The following is a 20,762-nucleotide window of genomic DNA, read 5'->3' as shown; positions in this document are numbered from 1 at the left end:
AGGATAGGTCCAACAATGGCTATGAGCCAGGATGGGCTCTTTGCCAGAGGCTGGGCATGGCCGATGGGACGGATCACTTGATGATGACCTGTTCTGTTCATTCCCTCCGAAGCACCTGGCATTGGCCACTGTGGGAAGACAGGATACTGGGCTGGATGGACCATTGGTCTGACCCAGTGTGGCCGTTCTTATGACTGGTTGATGTGTCGCAGCATTTAATCCCGAGCGTCTTGCATGGGGTTTTATTTGATATTTAGACTGGAGTAAACTTGAAAGTTTTCACTACGTGTCCGCCTCCGAGGGAACTCCCTTCAGCTTGCAGCCAAGTGACATGTTGCAAACCTGCCTTGATCTTCTCTCCAGACACACTTTCTGCTGCTGGACTCCATCCCTGAGAGTTTCCTGGGTGAAATTGAGAAGCCTGGTAGAAAAAATAGAGGCGAGGTGGGGGAGGGGAATGTCCTCAATGAGACGCTGAGACGGGGGGGAAAAACGGGGCTGCTGACTTGCGGGTTGTTGGAGAGTTCCTGCATGGACCCTGATGTTTCTGTGTTTCAAGATGACTGTCCTTCCTGGGCAGGTGGTTTTTGTTTCCCTGGTAACTGGCAAGCCTCACTCTGCTCTCTCCAGCTGGCCTGGTCCTATGGCTCCATTTCCCCATCCGTCCATTCCACGGGACCCCAACCAGAGAGCTCTGTGCTCCCAATATGGATCCGATCCTCCCATATGGGCCAGCCCCACAGCCTCTCCATGTTCTCTGTCCACGCGGTGCAGTGTTGTGAGGGATTCTCCAACACGGGCAATTTTTTAAATCAGGATTGGATAGGCTGCGGAGCCAAGGGGCTACGTGGGCCGTGGCCCAGCCACTCTTTGGTCCCAGCTCAGAGCAGGTGATCCGGGTGGTGCTGGGGCAGGATGAGCTGGTGCATCAGAGGGGGAAGGTCTGCCTGCATTCCGGTGAGAGCTAATGGGTTGGCGCGGGGACAGGAGCTGCTGTGGGGTGGGTGCAGGGTGGACTCCTTCTCCAACCCCCATTTCTCCCGGAGGCAGGGTCCTGTCTCACACACTTTAAATGGTGCTCTGCAACCCCGGCAGGATCACAGGCCTTTCTCAAAGGTCTGCCCTGCTGCGCGCCAGAATGATTTCGGTGGTGCACAAGAGGTTCACCATTGTCCCTTCCCAGCTGACTCTCTGAAGCCTCCAGGCCACCTCCCCGATCAGCCCGTGCCGTACTGCTGCTGCTTGACATTTGTGTAGTGGTAGCACCTGGGAGAGCGGGCTCTGTGCCCGGTTGGGTTAGGCCCTGTTCACACGCAGCAAATGACAGGCCCTGCCCCAAAATGTGGGCACTCTCTCCTTGACCTCTGCCACCCTAACCCTGCCCTGCCCTGCCCTGTGCCCCGAAGGATTTTCTCCGTGCTGAGCGTGGCCTGGCAGCGTAGTGACCCTGGCAGCGTCGCAGCGCTGGTGCTTCTTCTGGCCTTGGGGAGCTGGTTTTGTTTTGCTGAGCTCAGGAACCAGACGAGGCTGGTGCCTGTTACCTCTGGCAGACTTAAGCAATCTTTCTTGCAACGCTGGAGCGAATTTCTGAGCAGCCCATGGAGGTCAGCCAGGCGGCAGCTCATAGGCAGAGTCTGAATGTTTAATTTGGGGAGGGCCAGCGGGAGGGAGGTTAGGGTGTCCTATGGGGGGAGCGTGACTGCCCCTCTCCGCAGCAGCGCTTTATGTGGGGAGGGGGGGAGTCTGTGGGCCCTTTTCCTGCTCTTCCCCCACTCCCCCGTGGGGCCAGTGGGTGTGGGCGGCAGTGGCGTACTGGGGGGGCCATGCCCTTGGGCACTGGCCTGCGGGTAGGGGAGCGCCAGCCTGGCCGTCCTTGGAGGCACCGGCCCCCCCGACATTCTTGGCAGCCGGCCCGGCCCGTGGCTCCTGGCCCTAGTCGAGCCCAGCACAGGGGGTGGAGGTGGAGTGGCTGGGTTGGCACTGCCCATGGGGATGTCAGTGGGTGGATGAGGGTGGCTCCTCTGAGGAGGGCCCAGTCGATGTCCCCTGCCCCCCACCCGGGCCAGCGCTGGGGGCATGGCCCCTTCCTGGTATGCCACTGAGACTCCACCCAGCTGGGGAGCCAGGAACTCCTGGATTCTGCTCTGAGTCTAATCCCATCACCTGTCTGCGTCTGTCTGGAGTGCAGGTGGGGAGAATCCTACTGGGGTGGTGTATGGCTTGATTAGCAAATGGAGCACAGTGCTAAGGGTGCTGCGGGTTAGAGAGAGGCTGAATTATTTCTATCACTAGTGCCTAGAGGTCCCCTCCAAGCTCTCTCCGTGCTAGGTGCTGCTCCAGATTTTTTGAAACCCTATTACCTGAACCCCTGCACCGTCCATTCTGGGCTACAAGGGAGGGATTCGGATAAAGTGGAGGTTTGGATAAGAGATCAGAGACGGGGGCGGGGAGGGTTCCCTGCCACTGAATGACTCCTGTGACGGCGCCGGGAGTTCTCAGGTGTCTGTGGCAGAGCAGGGATCGAACTGGATCTCCCGAGTCCCGTTCCGCTGCCTGAACCCCAGAGCATCCTTTTTCCAGTCTGTATGGTTTGAGAAATGGCCTTTCGAATGTTCCCTTGTGCTCCTTGCAACACGTCTCGTGCCAACCATCCACACCAGCCCGGAAAACAGGATCTCTTCTTGTACAACTGTCCTGCAGTGTCCAGCGGCTCCCCCAGGGATCCAGGCCTAGTTGTGCCTGGTCTGAACAGTCCCACCCTGATTTACTGTGCTGCCTAATCGGTCAGTAGGATCCACGGACATGTGGTGGCCGGTCTGAGAGAGTGCTGCCTCGAGATCAGCTCCCGGGTGAAGTTGTCAGTGAACTGAGGACCCTGAAACGAGAAACCATCCCGGCCGCGTTCTCTGGTTAGCAATGGTACACATTTTATCAACACAGGAGAGGGAGCCAATGCTGAATGTCCAGCACTTGCATTCCTCACGTCATCCCTTGTGGGGAGTCCTGACGTAGGCCGGGTGATCCGTGCGTAGGCATCAGGGGTAGCGTGTTTCAGTGCATCGCGCTGCCAGCACGCTGGGCATCAGCTCTTAAAAAAAGTTACACTAACCCCCACTGTGTCCTCTTTCTAGTCAATGTTGGGCTCAGCCTCCTTTCCTTATACGTGCTTCCACCCCTCAATAATATCAGTGTTTCTAATTCCTATTGGATAATTAACCCTGGCATCAGAATCATCAGCACGTAGGTAATTAGTTCTGCTGGTGTTTCTGCAGTTAGCGTATGTAAGTTTTGGTTCAACGTGTCATCCTTTAAACCATTCCTTAAGCGTCTCTTTTCGCAGTGCATTCTTTTATCACTCGGTTCCTCGTTTTAAATTAAAGCTTTAGGCCTTGGTTCGTTGTGCCAAAAGCATGGCCCGGGACTCCATTGTGCTAGGTGCTGTACAAATGCAGAATAGAAGGATGGTCCCTGCTTCAAAGCGTTTACAATTGAAGTATAAGGGGACAACAGATGGCTCCGGGGATAAATATACGAAGCCTCTCCGATCAGAGACAGGGTGTCATCCATGCTAAATAAAGGCACGCAGCCTGTAGATTCAGCCTTCCAGTTGAGATTTGATCCTTTTAATTCTGTGTGTTGTCTGAAAAGGTTTTGAAACAAACAAACACACACACACAGATGAGTCAGGGTTGATTCATTTCTAGACACAACGTTGGTGACTGAATCTGAATGGCGAAATTCCAGTGAGGCTCTGGCTTTCTGCTGGTCGTTTAATGACTGTTTTCTGCTTCAGTGAGTAATCTCGCGTTGGGCTGAGATCTTGCTGCATCTAGAAGCTAAAGAGAATTGGGCCTGAGCAGTGCGTGATAGGAAAATCGTGCTGCAAGATATCTGGGGTGTCTGTAGGCCACAGTTTTCCTTGTGAGTCAGTGTTGTACTGGTGCCACGGTGCTAGACAGGCATTGGGATAGGCGTAAGATGAAGGCTTGGTCGTGTATGATCAGTAAAAATACTGTGGCACTTTCAACAGTAGGCAGGGAAGGGCTGGCCCTGGTGAAATCCCAGCATGAGTAGATTCTGTTACCGGAATCCCCCTGCCGTTTCAGTTGGATTTGGGCTATGTCTCATCCCAGACTTTTGCCTGGTTCTTCCGTGCGCTGTTAAACAGCTGCTGTGTTCCACCCCAGAGGTGGGTGGGGAAAAAAATCCTTGTTTGTGAAAATGCTTTGCAATGAGAAGCTTTTATATCAAATGAATGGAAGATCTTGCACTCTGCCCTGCTGTAAATACTGCGTCTTCTTTCTCCGGAGACTCCACCCCTTGCAGTGCGAAATCAGAGGCTGGAGGTGTCGCTTTGGGGCCGTTGATGTGGGTTTTGCTGTGGAGCTCAGGTTTTGAGTGCCAGAAGGATGGATTTACTTACGAGGCAGGGAAAGGCCTGGCCCTGCAGCAACTGGCGACCCCAGGTGCTTTGTCTTGTGGTCCAGGTGGGCAGGAGACAGGTCTTCAGGTTGTGAGCAGGGCCCAAGCATAATTTTTTCGGGCCCAGTGCAAACTTTTAACACCGGCTTCCTCCTGTAATGGGGATTGCAGCCTGGGCTGGGCCCCCGTAAATGGGGGGGCCCTGGTTGTGAGCAGTGTCCCGTAATGCTGTCAGCCGTCATGCTTGCCCTAGAGCAGTGCAGCTCCACAGCCCCCTTCGTTCTCCAATTTCCTCCCGACCCCTGAAGTATCACTTCTGGCGGGCGATAGGACCTGGGCGGTGGGTGATGCCACAAAGAGGCAGCAGGACCCCCCCGGCAGGCAGGACGGGAAGGAAACCTTGGAGTGCCTAGATTGAGTGGGGGCTCGAGAGCGGCGAGGCTGCAGCTGAACACAGCCGGTGGCCGGAAGAACAGCAGTGAAGGGTGCAATGGGACACGCCTATCATGTGGTCCCTTCAGGCAGTGTTTCCCAGACCGAGGGAGGGAGGGAGGGGTCAGGCTGATTCAGGGGCTGCAAACAGAGGGGGAGGGAGTCACGCTGGGTAGGGGAAGTTGCAGGCCCCCAGAGCCACCCCCTCATCCCGAGATTGGTGCTGTTGCCTCCCATGTGACCTCTAGCGCTGCCGGAGCAGCTCACACCTGCCATGCTGCAGGGTGCCAGCCCAGGCTGCCGCTCTCGACCCCTGTGACACTCGGCTGGGCCGGCGGGGTGCCCGTAATTGCCCTGGTGGGAGGGCCCAGACGAAAGCGGGGGAGGAAGCCAGCAATAAATATGGAAGAGAGCTAAAAGGAAAATGAGGAGAAAAAAGGGGGAAATGCCCCGAGAAGGAAGGGAAAGTGAGGATGCAGAGATGTCAAGGCCTGGGCGGTGGGGAGGGCCCCACGCGACCATCCAGCGAGGGAGGCGGGCAGCTCCTGCCTTTAACGTCTGTAAGGCTGACTGGGAGACGCCCTGGGGAGCGGGTTCATTTAATGGGCTGGAGGCAGGAGGTGCTGACTGAAGGATCCCTTCTGGCCTTGAAATCGACGTCTCTGTTTCGGACGGTTGCGGGGGGTGTCCTGCGGGCCGCCCCCCCGTGGCAGTGGGACAGCAGCCTGGCTGAGTTAACACCCGAACAGCAAGACGTCTGGTTTCACAAGAACGGAGTGGGTGTCTTGTTTGGCTTTGCTGTGGCCAAGATGATGCATTTTTCCTTGCTCATGTCAGGCAATGGAGGAGCTGAGATGGGTTATTTTAATGCCTCCAAGTGCGTGCCCCACAGAGAGGCTAATTTCCCTTATATTTGTTGTTTGTTTGTTTCTCTCTAGGTTTTTAAACTTGTGTCGATGGCCAGGAAGCGTGTACTGTGATAGGACCCTGCCTGCTCCATGGGGCCTTCCTGAGCGTCGGATCTGCTTTTAGAGATTTACAGCTGCTTTTACTTGGCCGGTGGGGAAAATGCCTGCTGTGAACGGCCTGAGCCCTGGGACGCTGGATGGCCTGCAGAAGCGGCTAGAGCTGTGCCTGGTGTGCTCCAAATGCAGCGTGAGGGAGAACGAGAGCACGTACAGGCGGAGAGAGGTTGAGCATCGCTGCATGCACGAGATCCTCCTGGGCCGGTGCAGAAGCAAGAGGAGCGAGCTATGGAAAAAGGTGGGCAGGAGGCCGGGCTTCCCAGACCCAGTGCGTTACGAGGTCTGCAGATACTACTCCCCGGGCGCAGGGTGCAACAGGCACAGGAACCAGTGCACCTTTGCGTTCAGCAAGGAAGAGGCCATGGTGTGGAACTTCGAGAGAGAGCATGAACTGGAGAGGCGTGTGCTGAAGTCCATGGTGCTGCAGGCTCAGACACCAGGCAGCGCAAACAGACTCCCAAGCCAGGAAGCGCCCAGTGCTGCTGAGGCAATCCGGAGCGAGTTTGGGGGGCAGTTCCAGGAGATCTGCAAACTCTGCTTTTATCAGAGTCCCCAGAAAATATCCTCCGGGGGGCTGGCTGGGGGCTGTGAGGAGCATGGCAGTTGGGAAGCTCTCCTGGTCCACGTGGTTACTGACGGAAGGAGGAAGAAGCAGTACACTGCAATCAGGCCAGGGCCCCAGTTCATGCCGCGGCTCAGCTACTGCATGTTCATCTCCAGAGGCAACCCGTGCAAGCACGGGGCACAGCGATGCAACTACGCGCACAGCGAGGTGGAGATGGTGGTGTGGGAGGCGGAGCAGAAGCACGGCCTGGTGCGCGCCGACCTGCTGCCGGCCGTGGAGACGTGCCGCGAGAACGGCGACCTGCCGGCGCAGCCTCAAGTCCACTTCTACTGCCGAGTCTGCTTGGTGACCTTCAACTCCCAGGAGAGCTTCGAGAACCACTGCTCCTTGGTGGAGCATGCGCGGATGATCTCGGCCGACACCGTGATCCAGTGGGCTCACCGCACCCCTCCTTACGGGCTGATGACATTCACGCTGTGCAAGGAGTAAGTGGTGGGCCTTGTGCAGAGGGTGATGAGCAAACTGCAGAGGGGGGCGCTGCAGACGGATGACTTGATTCTAGATCGTCCGTCTAGCGAGACAGCCCAGCTGGCCTGATGTTTGCCTTCACTTTGCGGTGTGACCAGGCTAGGGTGTGCAGAACCTGCCCTGCATTTGGAAGAGAGAGGATTAAAAATCTCCCCTGAACCAAGCAGGGACATTGGGGGTGTGGTCTCCTAGCAGGGCGGGGGTGGTTCCTGATTAGGACAGGGAGGACACCAGGGGGTAAGTTTTGGGGAAGTTGATTTTTCAAGGCCTCCATGGCCTGGGCTCTTGTCGACCGCAAGAGAAGAGGGTGAAGAACCTGCCTGCAGAGTCTCTGGGGTTTTGTCATCTCTGGATAGCCAGGAGCTATAATTCAGTACTGGGGCTGCCCCAGCGGGACTGCCAGTGGGGGAAGCTGTAAGCTGAGATGACAGCAGACGTTAAAACGCTCGACTGTGGTTGCCAGCCGCTGGGCGCTGCTGGTTCCAGTACTGCAGCGGGCTAGGAATCCCCAGATAATCCTGGTCCCGGTGCGTGGAGTGGGGTGTGAGGGGGAAGGGGACCATTCCCCAGGCAGGCTCAGGCTGTCCGGAGTAACCTGCTTGCTTTGTTTTGCATGTGGGATTTGTCCCCTTCCACAGAGCAGAGAACTGTGCATATGGCGCACACTGCACCAAAGCCCATTCCGTGGAGGAGATGCAGGAATGGATCCAGAGGGCAAAAGCTGCCAAGAGGAACAAGAAATTGGCCAAGGAAGACGGGCTTCTCTCCTACCAGGACCGGCTCGTTGCCGAATACCAGGAGTGCCGCAACGAGGTGTTCATCGTAAGTCACCGACTGCTGGGTGGATGCTGACCGGAGCGCCTGAACGAGCTGGCTGATGGAAAGGTTTTGAGTTTGCTTACAGTTGAACCTGGATAAAGGGCCTTGCGGGAACGTGGCTCCGGCACTCCCCCCCGCGAAAGCCCAGTGTTGGCGCTGACTAGCTGCATGCGGGAATGCCCGGCTGCCTTTCTGGTTGTTTGTGCGCTGCATGGTCGAAGGGGGTCTTCTCAGAGGCTCTTGGGAAAGTGCCTCCCGATATCCCTCCACCTGCGTCAGCAGCGTGGGCTGATCGCCCCTGGGGCCTGATCTTACCGAAATCTTCCCCGGCAGTGCAGGCGTGCCCCCCTTGGGATAATGCATGTGAACCTGGAAGCGAAGTGCACTAGAAGTGAAAGTGGAACGGACTTTTCATGGCAGGCGATGAGAGGCGCAGAAAGCAAAGGAAGGGGATAAACAGGGAAACGTAAATTAGATCTTAAAAATGTATCCGATTGAATCGTGAAGGTCTGTGCTCTCCCTGCCCCCTCCCTCCCAGCATGCCCTGTGCTGCCCATTTCCTAGGCTCCTCTGGGAAAGGGATGAGCTTGTTCAAGAGCACGCTGTCCTGCTCTGCCTCGTGTCCTTCCACCTTTCCACGCCCTCACTTGCTCTGGTGAGAAGCACTGGGGCTCGAATCCCTCGCCCTGCTCCTCCGGCAGCCCTGCTGCCGCTGACTGACGTGGGCAGAGAGCCGGCAGAGTAACAGCGAAGGAGGCAGGTGGTGGTGGTGGATAGAGTTGAATATCATGTGTCCTTTGGGCTTCTCTGGGTGCCCGAGGCCATTCTCCCTGGGATATGCAACTCCCTTGTCCCACTCTTGCCCGTGATCGCAAGGTGAAACACCCGGCTCTTGTCTCCTCTCTGTCAGCTTTCTGAGCAGATTGATGGTGTGGTGGTCACCTGCGAGCAGCCCATGCGGGTGCATTCAGAGGACAGGAAGATGCGATACAGGTGGAAGTTCAAAGTTCACCCCCAGGTAAATCTGATTCTGCGTAAAGAAAGTCCGGGGGATTGAAACCGATTCTGTGTCCTCCTGCTGCAGAGGATTGCCTGCTCTTCCGCCCCTGCGGCCTGCTTGGGAGAGGCGGCAGGGTTAAAGAGTGGGAGGAAGTTGGGGCATGCAAATGAGGATCTGTTCCAGGTGCCTTGGGGCCTGCTGAGCAGAGGCGGAGAGAGCTCCTGCCCAGAGGTGTTGCAGGGGTGACCTGGGTTCTTCTTAACCAGGCACAGGTTTTGTGGGGAGCGAATGGCTTGGGGAGGAATCTTGTGCCATTCCACACCTGGTCCCTTTGCTTGCTCTTTGCTCGGTCACAAGACTGACCCTTTCTGGAAAAATCCTTTAAAGTCTAGTAGGGATGAAACCCCCCAGAGTTCTGTAGGAGTTACTCTAAACCCCTATAGACTTGAAGAGGGGTGGGAGCCTTCCTGTAGGACTTCGGGACCGTTCCATTGATTCCAGTAGGGAATTCTGTCCCTGCTATGGAATTCCATCTGCAGGTTGGAAACAGCCCCTCTCATTCCCTATGTAATTCTGTTGGGCGTTTCCAGAGGGGGTGGCCAGATGGCGGGTCTCGTGCCAGGAGAGTCTCTTCACTGCGTATCCTGTTCCCTTCTAACTGGCAGGTGCCTCTGCGGCACGTGGCGTTGCTGAAGAGAGATCCCGGCGCCACCTTTTTCCTCGCAGGGGATGGGTTCCCGCGGGGCCTCACCTACATCCGGGGGGAGCGGCTAAAGGCTCTGCCGTCCTCGCCGCTCTCCTGCCTGGTGGAGGTCTGCATGGAGTGTTGCACCTTCGGCGTCTACGAGCAGTGGGTGGTCTTTGACTTCGGCAGCCGCCCCGTCCTGGTGCGGAAGATCCAGGCCAAGATCGGCAGGCGGGAGCTCCCCCGGCACGTCCCGGCTGGCACAGAGGGCAGCCGCTTTGTGAACTTTCAGCGCTGGCACAGCGGCAACCGGGTGATCGTTCCCAGCGTGGAGAGGACCAGTGACGAGGTGGGCCTGCTAGCCAAGTACAAAGCGCCGGCGCTCTCCCTGGAGTTCCGGCCCGGCAGCACCTCGAACACGCCTGTCACCCGCCTCAACTACAAGGAGAGGATGCATGACTTCCTGTTCCGAGAGGAAGAAGCTGAGCAGACCCTGATTGACAAGTAAGTGTCCTGGCAGGAGAGGCAGATCCAGATGTGTGCAGGGCACATCCCCTTCCAGGGCCTGCCTGCCTGCCTTCTGTCTGCCATGGTCATTCTGGCCCTTCGTCTATGGGGCTGTTTCAAGTCTGTTCACCACATTTCCCCCCCTGCACCTATTGTGCAGGAATGGACCCAACGGACGGACACCTACGGGTCAGAGCAGTCCCAGAGAAGCGGGGCCCTGTCGAGGCAGGTGATCTGTGGAACTGGAAAGAGGATGATGATGTAGGACTGGATTCTGCTCTGTAAAAAGGGCAAGGGGGTGGCGTGGGGAGCCTCCACTCTCCACAGCTATGATTTATTTGCAGTTTGTATTACCATAGCATCTAGGAGCCCAGGCATAGACAGAGACCCATTGTGCTAGGTGCTGTACAAACGGAGACAGTCTCTGCCCCACAGAGCTTACAGTCTAAGCACAGGACAAGGTGACCGATGGTGGGAGCACAAGGAAACAGTGAGAGGGAGGGCTTTTGATGATGAGAGAGACTAGAGCATGTTTGTATTGCGAGGGGAAGGAGCCAGAGGAGAGCGAGAGAGCAGGGCGGAGATGAGAGTGGGCCCAAGAGTGATCAGGGGAGAGGGTCCCTGGGGCAAGTAGCTTGATTGTAGTGTAGACAGGTACTTGGGTGCAGCTCTCCTTGTCTGCCTGCGTAACTCCTGCAGGTGCTGGTCTCTCTCGAAGCCTCGTTTTGAACATGTCCCGTAGGAGTTGGGTGCTGTTGAGTTTCTCTGGGACTGACAATCTGTTTGCCAAACGACTGGTTTTTAGGTGTAATTTTTCAGTAAGTGACGTGACCCAGTCTCCAAAGGTGCCACCAGGCTGCGTGCTGCAACTTGAAACAAGCGGCATTTAAGTTAAAACCGCTGCTCAGCGTGATCTCTGGTGGCTGATCTAAGGGGCAGCGTGGAAGCGTCTCGTCTCCAGACGACAAGGACCCGCACAGTGGCCAGAGCGCAGGCCCTGCTGTGGGCAGAGGGTGGGGTGAAGAGGTGGGGAATTGAGAGGGGATCCTCGTTCTGTGGTGGTGCAGGCAGTCCCTCCTGCGTGGGTGGGACGGACACTGCCCGTGAATTGACGTGTGCCATCTGGGCTGGTAACGGTCTTCTCCGTCTCAGGCTCAACCTCCAGGTCACCATCTCCCTGACCCGGATGCTGCAGACCCTTTCCTTGGGGATGAAGTTCACCCTCCCTGGTGAACTCTTTGCTGAAGTGCCGACTCCGTATGCCCTGACTCCAGACACCGATGAGGGGTACCTGCTGAGCCGGTCTGTGAGCACTGCTTTCCTGGCGCCTGACCCGCCCACGGGCAACCGGGTGTACGAGGTCCACGTGGAGAGCAAAACCATCACGGAGAAGAGCGTCTGGCTCCTCATCCCCCAGCGGTGCTGCAGCGAGCTTGGCTTTCAGGAGGACACCTCCTGCAAGGTGGAGGTCCAGTTCCAGATCGACCGGCTGCAGTTCCGGCTGTGGCACTATGCAGTGGACTGTCTGCTGGACGAGCGGCTGATCCTGCCCGACGTTGCAGCCTGCTCCATCCCTCACTCCCCCACGCTCCATCTGAGCGGGAACAAGAAGCAGAGGCTGGCCATCTCCTTCATCACAGGCCAGGCCATCGGCCCCAGGCAGGTCCCTCCTCTTCTGATCTATGGGCCTTTCGGCACAGGGAAGACCTTCACCTTGGCCATGGCCACTAGGGAAATCCTCAAGCAGCCCAACACGCGAGTGCTAATCTGCACCCACACCAACAGGTAACTTGCTAGCTTCTCCCCACGGTGCCTCTCCAAGGGAAGACGCTGGGAGGTCATAGACTGAAGGCTGGCTGCTCAGCCGCGCCAGATTTACTGATTAATGAAGCTAAATGGTCTTTTGAGGCAAAGTGTTTTGCAAACATTCCAAACTTTTGGTCTATTGTTTAAAGACTACAACGTTATTTCTTAAAGAGAATCATTCTCCCGTTCTTGGGAGAAATCAGAGGTTAGACGGGGGGCAGGAAGATGAGTGTGGGTGGGTGGAAGGAGACTAGGACACGTTTCTGATGGGTACCTTGACTGAAAGCTAGAGAGAAATGGGGAGGAGAGGCGTGTTTCATGCTGTGCTACTGTCATTCCCTTCTGGGTCCTCCGCACCCCGTCCCCCTCCAAAAACATTGTTAACATTGATGCACTGGGTGAAACGGAAAGCCTTTCACTCCTGCCCCTTTATTTCTCCACTTGGTTTTGCACCTTCGTGCATATCACCTGCAGGTTGTACATCAGGGGCCAGAGCTCTGGGAACTGTGCGTGTGTTCCTTCTCCAAAGAGCTTGTTCCCAAATGAATAAACCATGGGACAGACTACCCCGGTGCATCTTGGCTGCAGATCTTGTCTGAGACTCCCACGTTACATGAGTGTGTCAGTTCCTCGCTAACGCCTATGGCCTTGGCCGGAGCTGGCACTTTTTACCAACCTCGCGCTCCTGTTCTCTCGCTTCCAGTGCAGCTGACATCTACATCCGCGAGTACTTTCATGAGTACGTCACTAACGGGAACCCCGGGGCAGTTCCGCTGAGGATCAAAAACACAGACCGGGCCATCAATCTGACCGATCCCGTCACGCAGCTGTACTGCTGCCTTTCCCCAGACCAGAGGTCCTTCCGGCAACCCACTCCGGAGGAGATCAACAGGCACCGCGTTATCATCACCACATCCATGCTGTCCAAGAATCTGAGGGTGCCCCCAGGATATTTCACCCACATCTTGATAGACGAGGCAGCTCAGATGCTGGAATGTGAAGCTCTGATCCCACTCTCGTATGCGACTTTCGAGACCCGAATTGTCCTAGCTGGGGACCACATGCAAGTGACTCCTAAGCTGTTCTGCGTTGGAGGTGAGCAGTCGGCCGACCACACCCTCCTGACCCGTCTTTTCCAGTACTACCAGAAGGAGAAATACGAAGTGGCTATGAAAAGCAGGATCATCTTCAACGAGAACTACCGCTCCACGGCGGGCATCATCGAGTTTGTCTCCAAGCACTTCTACATCGGCAAAGGCAACGCCATCCATGCCAGCGGCAACATCCCTCCCCACCCGGAGCTCCACCCACTCATGTTCTGCCACGTACCCGGCTCCACCGAGCGGGATATGGCCCGGACGTCCTGGTACAACGTCTCCGAGATCATGCAGGTGATCGAGAAAGTGCAAGAGATGCACCAGAAGTGGCCAGAGGAATGGGGAGCCCGGGACATGAAGAGGATCTGCGTGGTCTCCTACGGGATGCAGGTAGGCAGTTGTCGATCCATCGTTCTGCACTGGAGCTGCGTGTGACGCTTTGTTGTCTGTAAACGCCAAGGGCGGGTTTCTGTTTGTTTGCTGTAAACACCCCTTTCTGTTGTTGCTGGCAAACCCTGAATGCGGAAGCTTGAATTCTACTTTCGTCCAGTGCATTTTGCCCAGGGGGTGTGGAAGGGACAGTAGGAGCAGGGTGCCTTATTATGAGACGGTTTTAGGGAGGTCGTCATCCTCTAAGCAGAGTCAATAGCACAGCAAATCTCCTGAAATCCTTCTCAGCCCAGCTGGCAATCCAGAATTTTCCTGCGAACATGCCCCTTCTCCTTGATGTCCTTACTCCATTGAGCCTCGGGTGTCCATTTCGTCCCTGAAGTCTTTCTAGTAGGATTCCCACCGCAGCCGTGGGTTACTCCAGCAAGTCTGGCATGTTCTGGGTCCCTGGGAGCTCCCTGGGTAGAGTTTGCAGAGCTGAGGTGCTGGTTCGTAGTGGGATGCACCAAGGTTGGCTTGACTGGCCTTCCCAGGTGACTGGTGACCCTTGAATTGTTAAACAAGACGCTCTTGCGCATTGCGTGTTGATAGGGAGCCCGGTCAGTTGTGACGGTGGAAATAAAACACGCTTGAGCCATAATAAATCTTCTCCCCTAGTGGCCGTACGCAATCTGGAGATCCGGGGCTAGCGGCAGGTGGAGGGAGCTGCCCTCGTTGGAGGGGCTGTTGAACTGCTCCCTGGTTTGTGACTTTGTGCCTCTTTCCCATCAGGTTAATGCAATAAGGCAGGAGCTGAGGAAGAAGCACCTGGGAGAGGTGGCAGTGGAGAACTTCGAAAACTTACCAGGTTCGTGTCTTGCTGAGCAGCTGTTTTTGCTCCTTCCCAGTTACAAGAACAAGGCGCTGCGTGACTCTGGGCTCCCCCTCTAGTCTAGTGAGAGCTCTTTGGTCACACCGGTGAAAAGCAGGGAGGATGTTCCCCCAATGCTGGGTGCTGCAGATCCTCGGAACCTGGCGGGTCAAGGGGCTGAGTGCAGGTGGTACCATTCTGTTGGATCTAGGTTCTGATACTGTGCCCGCCACATACCTGCTGGCAGGGCCTTCTAGTTAGGTGCCTGGCTGGAGACCCCTTTAAAGGGATGTTGCTGAGCCCCGCACTCTGGGAATCAGACCCCTTTAAGGTATCATAAATTGGTGCCCAGAACCTCTAGTCACTTGAAAATCTTGGCCATATTTTTTTAGATCTAGGATATGGTGAGTGCATGCACGCTCACGCATTTTTGCCAGAGAAACTGGTCGTCAGCTTTTAGCACCTTTACGAGTTGCTGACTTTCTTTTCAGCCCTTGCCAGCACTGCTGAAGATCTCTTTCCCCCGCCCTCCCGTTACCCAGCACCACGTCACTCCCTTGACACTCCCAGGCATCAGCAGCATGCAATGGTGCCGATAGGAGCGAGGGGCACAGGACTGATCTGGCCTGTTTAAAATGGTTCCTAGGAGTTCTTTTCGTAAACTTTTTACTGGTGAATAGGATTTTAAACAGAAAACCGGACTCCTGAAGTACATCTGTATCCTAGTCTCAGCCCATTAAATGAGCTGGGTATCTTCTTATTTCCTTAGAAGCATGAAAAACTTAGACATAGGTGCTGATCACGTTTTAGAATCCCGCCTGCTGCCATATAAGCAGAGATGCTCATGCTTGCCAGAGCCCCCGAGACTGGGTATCTTGATGGGGGTTCATGCCTATGCTCAAGATTCCCATGGTACCAAGGTAGAGTCTAGTAATGATGTAATAGAAGGTGATAAATTATAACCAGCAGGGCATCCCTGTGCAAAGGTCTCTGGCTACTGACACACGACTTCCCAGTGAGGCTGCTTGCTGCAATGTGACACTGCCATGGCAGATGAAGGAAGAGGGCTTTTGTTGTGGTTTGTTTTTTTCCCTCAAGCCCAAGAAGATGGATCTCTAGTTCTTTATTGGTGGTTTTTTTTAATGGCACAGCTGAGACATCTTGTGGTGGGAATAATAAATGCCGGGTGTGCATTTCCCATCGTCACATCCCTCTTCCTCGACAAACCATTTTCAGCCTCTGGGTGGTTCATGAACTCATCAGTTTGCTGTTTGTTATCCATAGTGCTCGTGGTTGCCAGAGCCAGATCGGATTGTTTCTGCTCCCTGACTGGATGACCAAAAATTGTTTTTTAAACAGGTGAATGGTGACCACTTCTCTACATGCACAAAACCTCTGGTTCCCAAATATCCCTGTGAACAAACCCCATTCCTGCCTGTGTTCACGAGGAGCGGATAACAAGGGGGCAGAACGTTTTCAAATTGAAGAGCGGTTTAAAATCCGAACGTTAGTCCACGAACACTGCTCTTGTATTAGCACTGAGTTCTGCCTGTCGCTGGGTCTCTTGTTCCTCACGTGGTGCCTGGGCGTGGTGCTGGGCGTTGGTCTGTATCATGGCTCGTTGGTGTGAGGTCCCTGCAATTCTGAGGAATCTTTCATTCGGTTAACTTGCAAGTTGTGTTTATAGTGTAGGGAAATAACGCGTGGGTGCTTTTAGCCTGGTCACTCCTGGGCGTCCACGTGCTGTGTAGGCATGGGCACCTCACAAAGACATGTGCTCCACTCCGAGAGATTCCTTCTCCCTCCGTTCCGGTCGGTAATCTCTTGCTCTCTCCTCTTGTTTCATGCAGGGAGGGAGTTCCGGGTCATCATCATCAGCACGGTTCACACCCAGGAAAGCTTGCTCAGCGCCGCCTCCCCCAACATGGAGTTCTTCAACGAAGCCAGGGTGCTGAACACCATCATGACGAGAGCCCAGTCGCAGGTCATCGTGGTGGGAGACGCCGTGGCCTTGTGCTCCTATGGCCAGTGCAGCAAGGTCTGGAAGCGCTTCATCCAGGAGTGCATCGAGAAGGGCAGCGTGACTCCAGAAACGCTGACGCTGGAGCAGATTAAGCAGGCGGTGTCTGACAAGCAGAGCTGGGCCCGGGGAAGCGCAGAGCAGCAGCAGGAGGAGGAGGATGAAGACAGCGACACAGATTCCTGGCCCTCCGAATTTGATCACGCAAATCCTGATGATCCCATTCTTCAGGAGCTTCTGGATGAGAGCAAGGACGTTCTGGTGACGGTTTCCGAGGAAGGGTTGCTGAATGTGAATTCTGAGGCATCTGCCCAGCAGAATGGCCGGCTGGAATATGTCAGCTTCTCTGCCCGCACGATGCAGGAGTATCTTCACATGCACCCCAACATGTACAAGAGGTGTGAGCTGGTCAAAGAGGGTTTTGACAGAGCATCGGCCATCACCTTCGATGACTCGCCTCCCCTGAACATTCAGATCAAAGGCAGAGTTCGTTGTGGCATGGCCTTCACTGGCGACCAAGTGCTCGTGGAACTCCTGCAGACCAGCCATCCTGAGAGCGGCACCCTTCGCCCCCAGGGGAGAGTGGTGGGGGTGCTGAAGCGGGCCGAGCGAGAGCGGGCCTTTGTCTGCACGATGGACGAGTTCGACCCCCGCGTGATGATCCCCATCGACCGCACCATCACCAAAGTATTCGTCCCGGGGCTGAAAGAAAAACCTAATGTCATCCCCATCCGCAAGCTGGTAAACGGGAAGTACAAGGTGGTCAGCTGTGAGAAGATCAGCCAGGAGATGAGAAGAAGTCAGCTCTTCTGTGTCCAAATTATCTCCTGGCGGGAAGGTTTTTACTACCCTCTGGGCATAATAACGGAGATCCTGCCAATGGCTTTGACTCTGGAGGAAGGCTTGAAGATCCTTGATTTGGAGTATGGTTTGCCAAAGAAGTACCCAAGTGAGGTTACCAAGGAGCTGGCCAAATTCGTCAGCAGCAAAGCCAACCCTACTAAGGAGAATCTGAGGGACTGCAGGGGCTACCTGACCTTCACCGTCGACCCCCAGGGCTCTAGAGACTTGGACGATGCCATAAGTGTCCGAGACGAGGGCAGCTGTTACGAGATTGGGATCCACATCGCAGACGTGGCTGGCTTCATTTCCAAAGACGGTGCTTTAGATAGGGAGGCGAAGAAGCGAGGCACTACTTATTACGCCCCTGGCAAGGAGCCGCTGTGCATGTTCCCACCCCGGATCAGCCAAGACCTCTGCAGCCTCCTGCCACAAAAGGATCGCCGAGTGATCTCCCTCTTTGTCACTGTAGACAAGAAGACAGACGGGGTGATGAAAGGGATCTTCACCGTGTCCGCGATCCACTCGGACCGGCAGCTGTCCTATGAGGAGGCGGAGAGCATCATTAAGAACCACTACCGCGGGACGGCGGAGGCCCTTCGCTTTGACACCCTCGAAGACTGTGTCGCCGTGGCTTATCACTTCTCCAGGGTCCACCGAAAATTCCGGCTGCAGGAAGACTGTCACTACGACCGGCTGGATGAGGAAAGTATCCCGGGCAACAGGGGATCCCACCAGATGATCGAGGAGCTCATGATCATGTTCAACAGCTTCGTGGCCGAGTTTCTAACCAACAAAGAGCACACCAAGAACATAACTCCTCTCCGATGCCAAATGGAGCCCAACCCCCAGCAGCTGGCTCAGATGAAGAACAAATACAGTGACATCATCCCTCTGTCCATACATCTCTCGCACCACCTGGGAGCTGTGCCGGCCGACCCAACCCCCCCGGGGCGTGGTGGCCAGTTCAGTCTGCTGACCCCGCTGTGGGAGCACCTCCAGTCTGCCGTGGTCGCGTCTGACCTCCACAAGATGCTCGACATCATTGCTACTGATGACATTCACCCGATGCTCGCCCCCGTGGTCCTGGAGTTCAGGAAGCTGCTGAGCCGCTCCTATTTCAGTCGCTCCAACTCGACCGCTCAGTCGAAGGCGGGTCATTACTCCTTGCACGTTGACTCTTACACCTGGGCCTCTTCCCCCATCCGCCGATACATGGACGTTGTGGTCCAGCGGCACCTTCACGCCGTGCTCGATAAGAAACCAGTGCTGTACTCTTCAGAGGCCATCGAGTTTCTCTGCCATGACTTCAACAGGAAGAACTCGCGGGCGGCAGCCTACGAGAAGAGGGCCCATTCCCTGCAGATGGCCACCCGGCTAAGAAGCCAAGTCCTGCAGAAGATCGCGTTCGTCGTGAGCGTTGAGGGAATTAATCGGTTCTTTAAAGCCTTGTTCCCGCTGAACAAAGAGACCCTTCCAGATCCCCAGGTGATCAACTACCGGGCTCTGCAGTTAGTGGAGCAGCCCTCGTTTAGCCAAGAGCGGAACAGCATGAGGCTGACGTGGAAGAGGAGAATGTACTCCATGGCAATCTCAAAGGAGAAAACCCCGCGGTCCTCGCCGCTTTGGGACCGCAACACCACCCTCTTCAGCGCTCAGCTGTGGCAAGACGTGCTGGCGGCCGTCAGAGCTGAAGAGTTTGAGAGGGTGGTTTCTCTCCTCCACAAGGGCCAGGGCACGTGCCAGAGGCAGGTGGGGAGAATGGAGAGAAGCAAGTGCTTGCACTACGTGGGGCTGTCTCTGGAGCTGAGCCCCGGGGATGCTTTGCAGCTGCAGCTCACCACGGACGTGCAGCGGGGATTTCTGGTGCCTTTTGTGCAGCTGTGGAACGTGACGCCGGGTTTCGACGTCTGTTTGGAGCACACGGAAAAGCCCATCGACTGCTTCTCGAACTACACCACGCAGGCGTCCAAGGACAAGTATAAGAATCCATCAGACTATACCAAAGTGTGGAAGCCGCTTAGCGCAATGGAATCTGCTTCGTGCGCTGTGGCAGAAAACGACTCCATTGTCCTGCACGATGTCAAAATAACCTGGGATAAGCAAAGGACAAACAAAAAGCAGCTCCAGGGGACTTTCTCCTTGACCAAAAGCTTCATTGAGGAGTGCGCCATTGAAGTAGACTTCAACCACTGTTACCTGTGTGTCCGACTAGCAGGTCTGAAACTCAGTAGACACCGTAATGACGAGGGGTGTCTCACCCAGAGCCTCCAAAAACTCCGCTTGTCCGACAACAGCACAGCAGCTGGCAACTTCGTGGTTGATCCAGCGACGTACACCTGGGTAGCCCATGGGCTGACTGAAGAGTTTGGTGACAATGAGAAGATGGACAGAAGTGGTCTGAAGACAGTGAATTTTTACATCCATTTTATGTCCATGGAGGAAGTTCCTGGGGAGATCTCCCAGGACTCGGCCAGGTTTACCGTGGAGCTCATTCCAAAGATGCTTCCAGACGTGTAAGTGTGGGTGCGATGTTCAATGTGGAGTTGGTAATTTCAGTCCTTTAAAAGCCGAAACAGATGGGGCTAGCTTTCCCAGCGTCACCTTACCCAAAGGAACGGGGGCCTTCTCAGGGGCGCACCTGCTGTGTCCCAACACACGTCAGCTAGGTCGTTGGGCTTCTGGCAGAGTGCTGTGTGTTTCGGCTGTCGCTTTCGCAGAGACGTTCCCACATGCCCCGCTCCCTGTAGTCCAAGCTATCTTAAAGAGCGCAGAGATGAGGAGCTCGGACTTCTCTTACAGGAGCAATTCACCTCGCTCTTTTTACAGTCTATTTCACAGACAGCCCAGCTTGGACAGGCCGTTCCCAGTTTCTTTAGCAGACACGTGCCCCCCGATTTCTTGCTTTTCTTCTCCTTTATGCTGGTTCCTTTGCAGTAACACCTTGTTGTGACAGTCTGTTGAGGCAGCCCATGGATCTACTCTTACAGTCGAGCCTCATTAAGTGGGTGGGCGGCCAATCTCAGTTATGATCGCTCTAGAAGAAGAAGAGCTCTGTGTCTCTCACCAACAGAAGTTGGTCCAGTAAAAGATATTCCCTCCCCCACCTTGTCTCGCTAATATCCTGAGATGGACACCACAGCTGCCCAGCATACAGCTCTCGCTTGTCTTGGTGTCTTGAGATTCACCTTGTTTCATTTATAAAAACAGTTGGGAAGAGATCTGTGCTCCCTGCTGCTCTGTGAAATATTATCCCCAGCTCCCAAATCCTTCGGGGATCAGCTCTCCATGCAGGCAGGAAATGGGTCATGTGTGCAAAGCAAACCTATTCCAGTACCACTTACATGCAAATTGTTTTTAATTGCTTCGCTTGAGGCCTTTGTTGAATGAACCATAGTGAAGTGGTAGGATAACACAAGGTAGTTCAGCAAAGCTGCGTTTCTCCTTTTTCATCCCATGGTGCTACATTTCAATAACTCTCTCGTTTCCCTTCTATCAGCCGGAAGGAGAATGCAATCTGGAAACTGCAACATGCTTCTATGCTCGCCAAGAGCATAGCACTGGGCAGTGAGCCTCCTCAGATAGGTAGGTACAGACATTCACAGGATGAAGCGGGCTTCTTTTGCTTAGTTGCCAAAGGGAATGGACAATGTTTAAGACCATACTTGGTGGTAATAAAACTACCTGGCTCTTACATAGCGCTTTTCATGCATGATTCTCAAAGCAAGTACTAAAGAAGTCGTGTCATTCTTCCCATGGGGAAACTGAGGCACCGG

General features: G+C 55.1%; 1 protein-coding gene across 3 annotated transcripts in view; it reads left to right on the top strand.

Moving 5' to 3' along the window:
* HELZ2 (helicase with zinc finger 2) overlaps positions 1–20,762 on the top strand; it is a 41,846-nt gene that overhangs the window by 7,071 nt on the left and 14,013 nt on the right. Inside the window, exons 2-10 of one of the 3 annotated variants that reach the window (XM_067554018.1) lie at positions 5,793–6,929; positions 7,611–7,794; positions 8,702–8,809; positions 9,457–9,980; positions 11,136–11,768; positions 12,493–13,276; positions 14,048–14,123; positions 15,977–19,502; positions 20,486–20,571. In XM_067554018.1, the coding sequence (XP_067410119.1) occupies positions 5,923–6,929; positions 7,611–7,794; positions 8,702–8,809; positions 9,457–9,980; positions 11,136–11,768; positions 12,493–13,276; positions 14,048–14,123; positions 15,977–19,502; positions 20,486–20,571 (6,928 nt within the window). In that variant the 5' untranslated portion in view covers positions 5,793–5,922. Of the gene's footprint in view, positions 1–5,792; positions 6,930–7,610; positions 7,858–8,701; positions 8,810–9,456; positions 9,981–11,135; positions 11,769–12,492; positions 13,277–14,047; positions 14,124–15,976; positions 19,503–20,485; positions 20,572–20,762 lie in introns of those variants that run through there. The other 2 variants (XM_067554020.1, XM_067554019.1) reach the window with 2 other exon arrangements.

The sequence above is a fragment of the Emydura macquarii genome, unplaced genomic scaffold (genome assembly GCF_026122565.2).
Source record: "Emydura macquarii macquarii isolate MOO-44397 ecotype Brisbane River unplaced genomic scaffold, CSIRO-AGI_Emac_v2 contig_1483, whole genome shotgun sequence".
NCBI classification, from domain to species: domain Eukaryota; kingdom Metazoa; phylum Chordata; order Testudines; family Chelidae; genus Emydura; species Emydura macquarii.
Note: the sequence above shows the minus strand (reverse complement) of the source record. Positions and strands in the feature narration are given on the sequence as shown.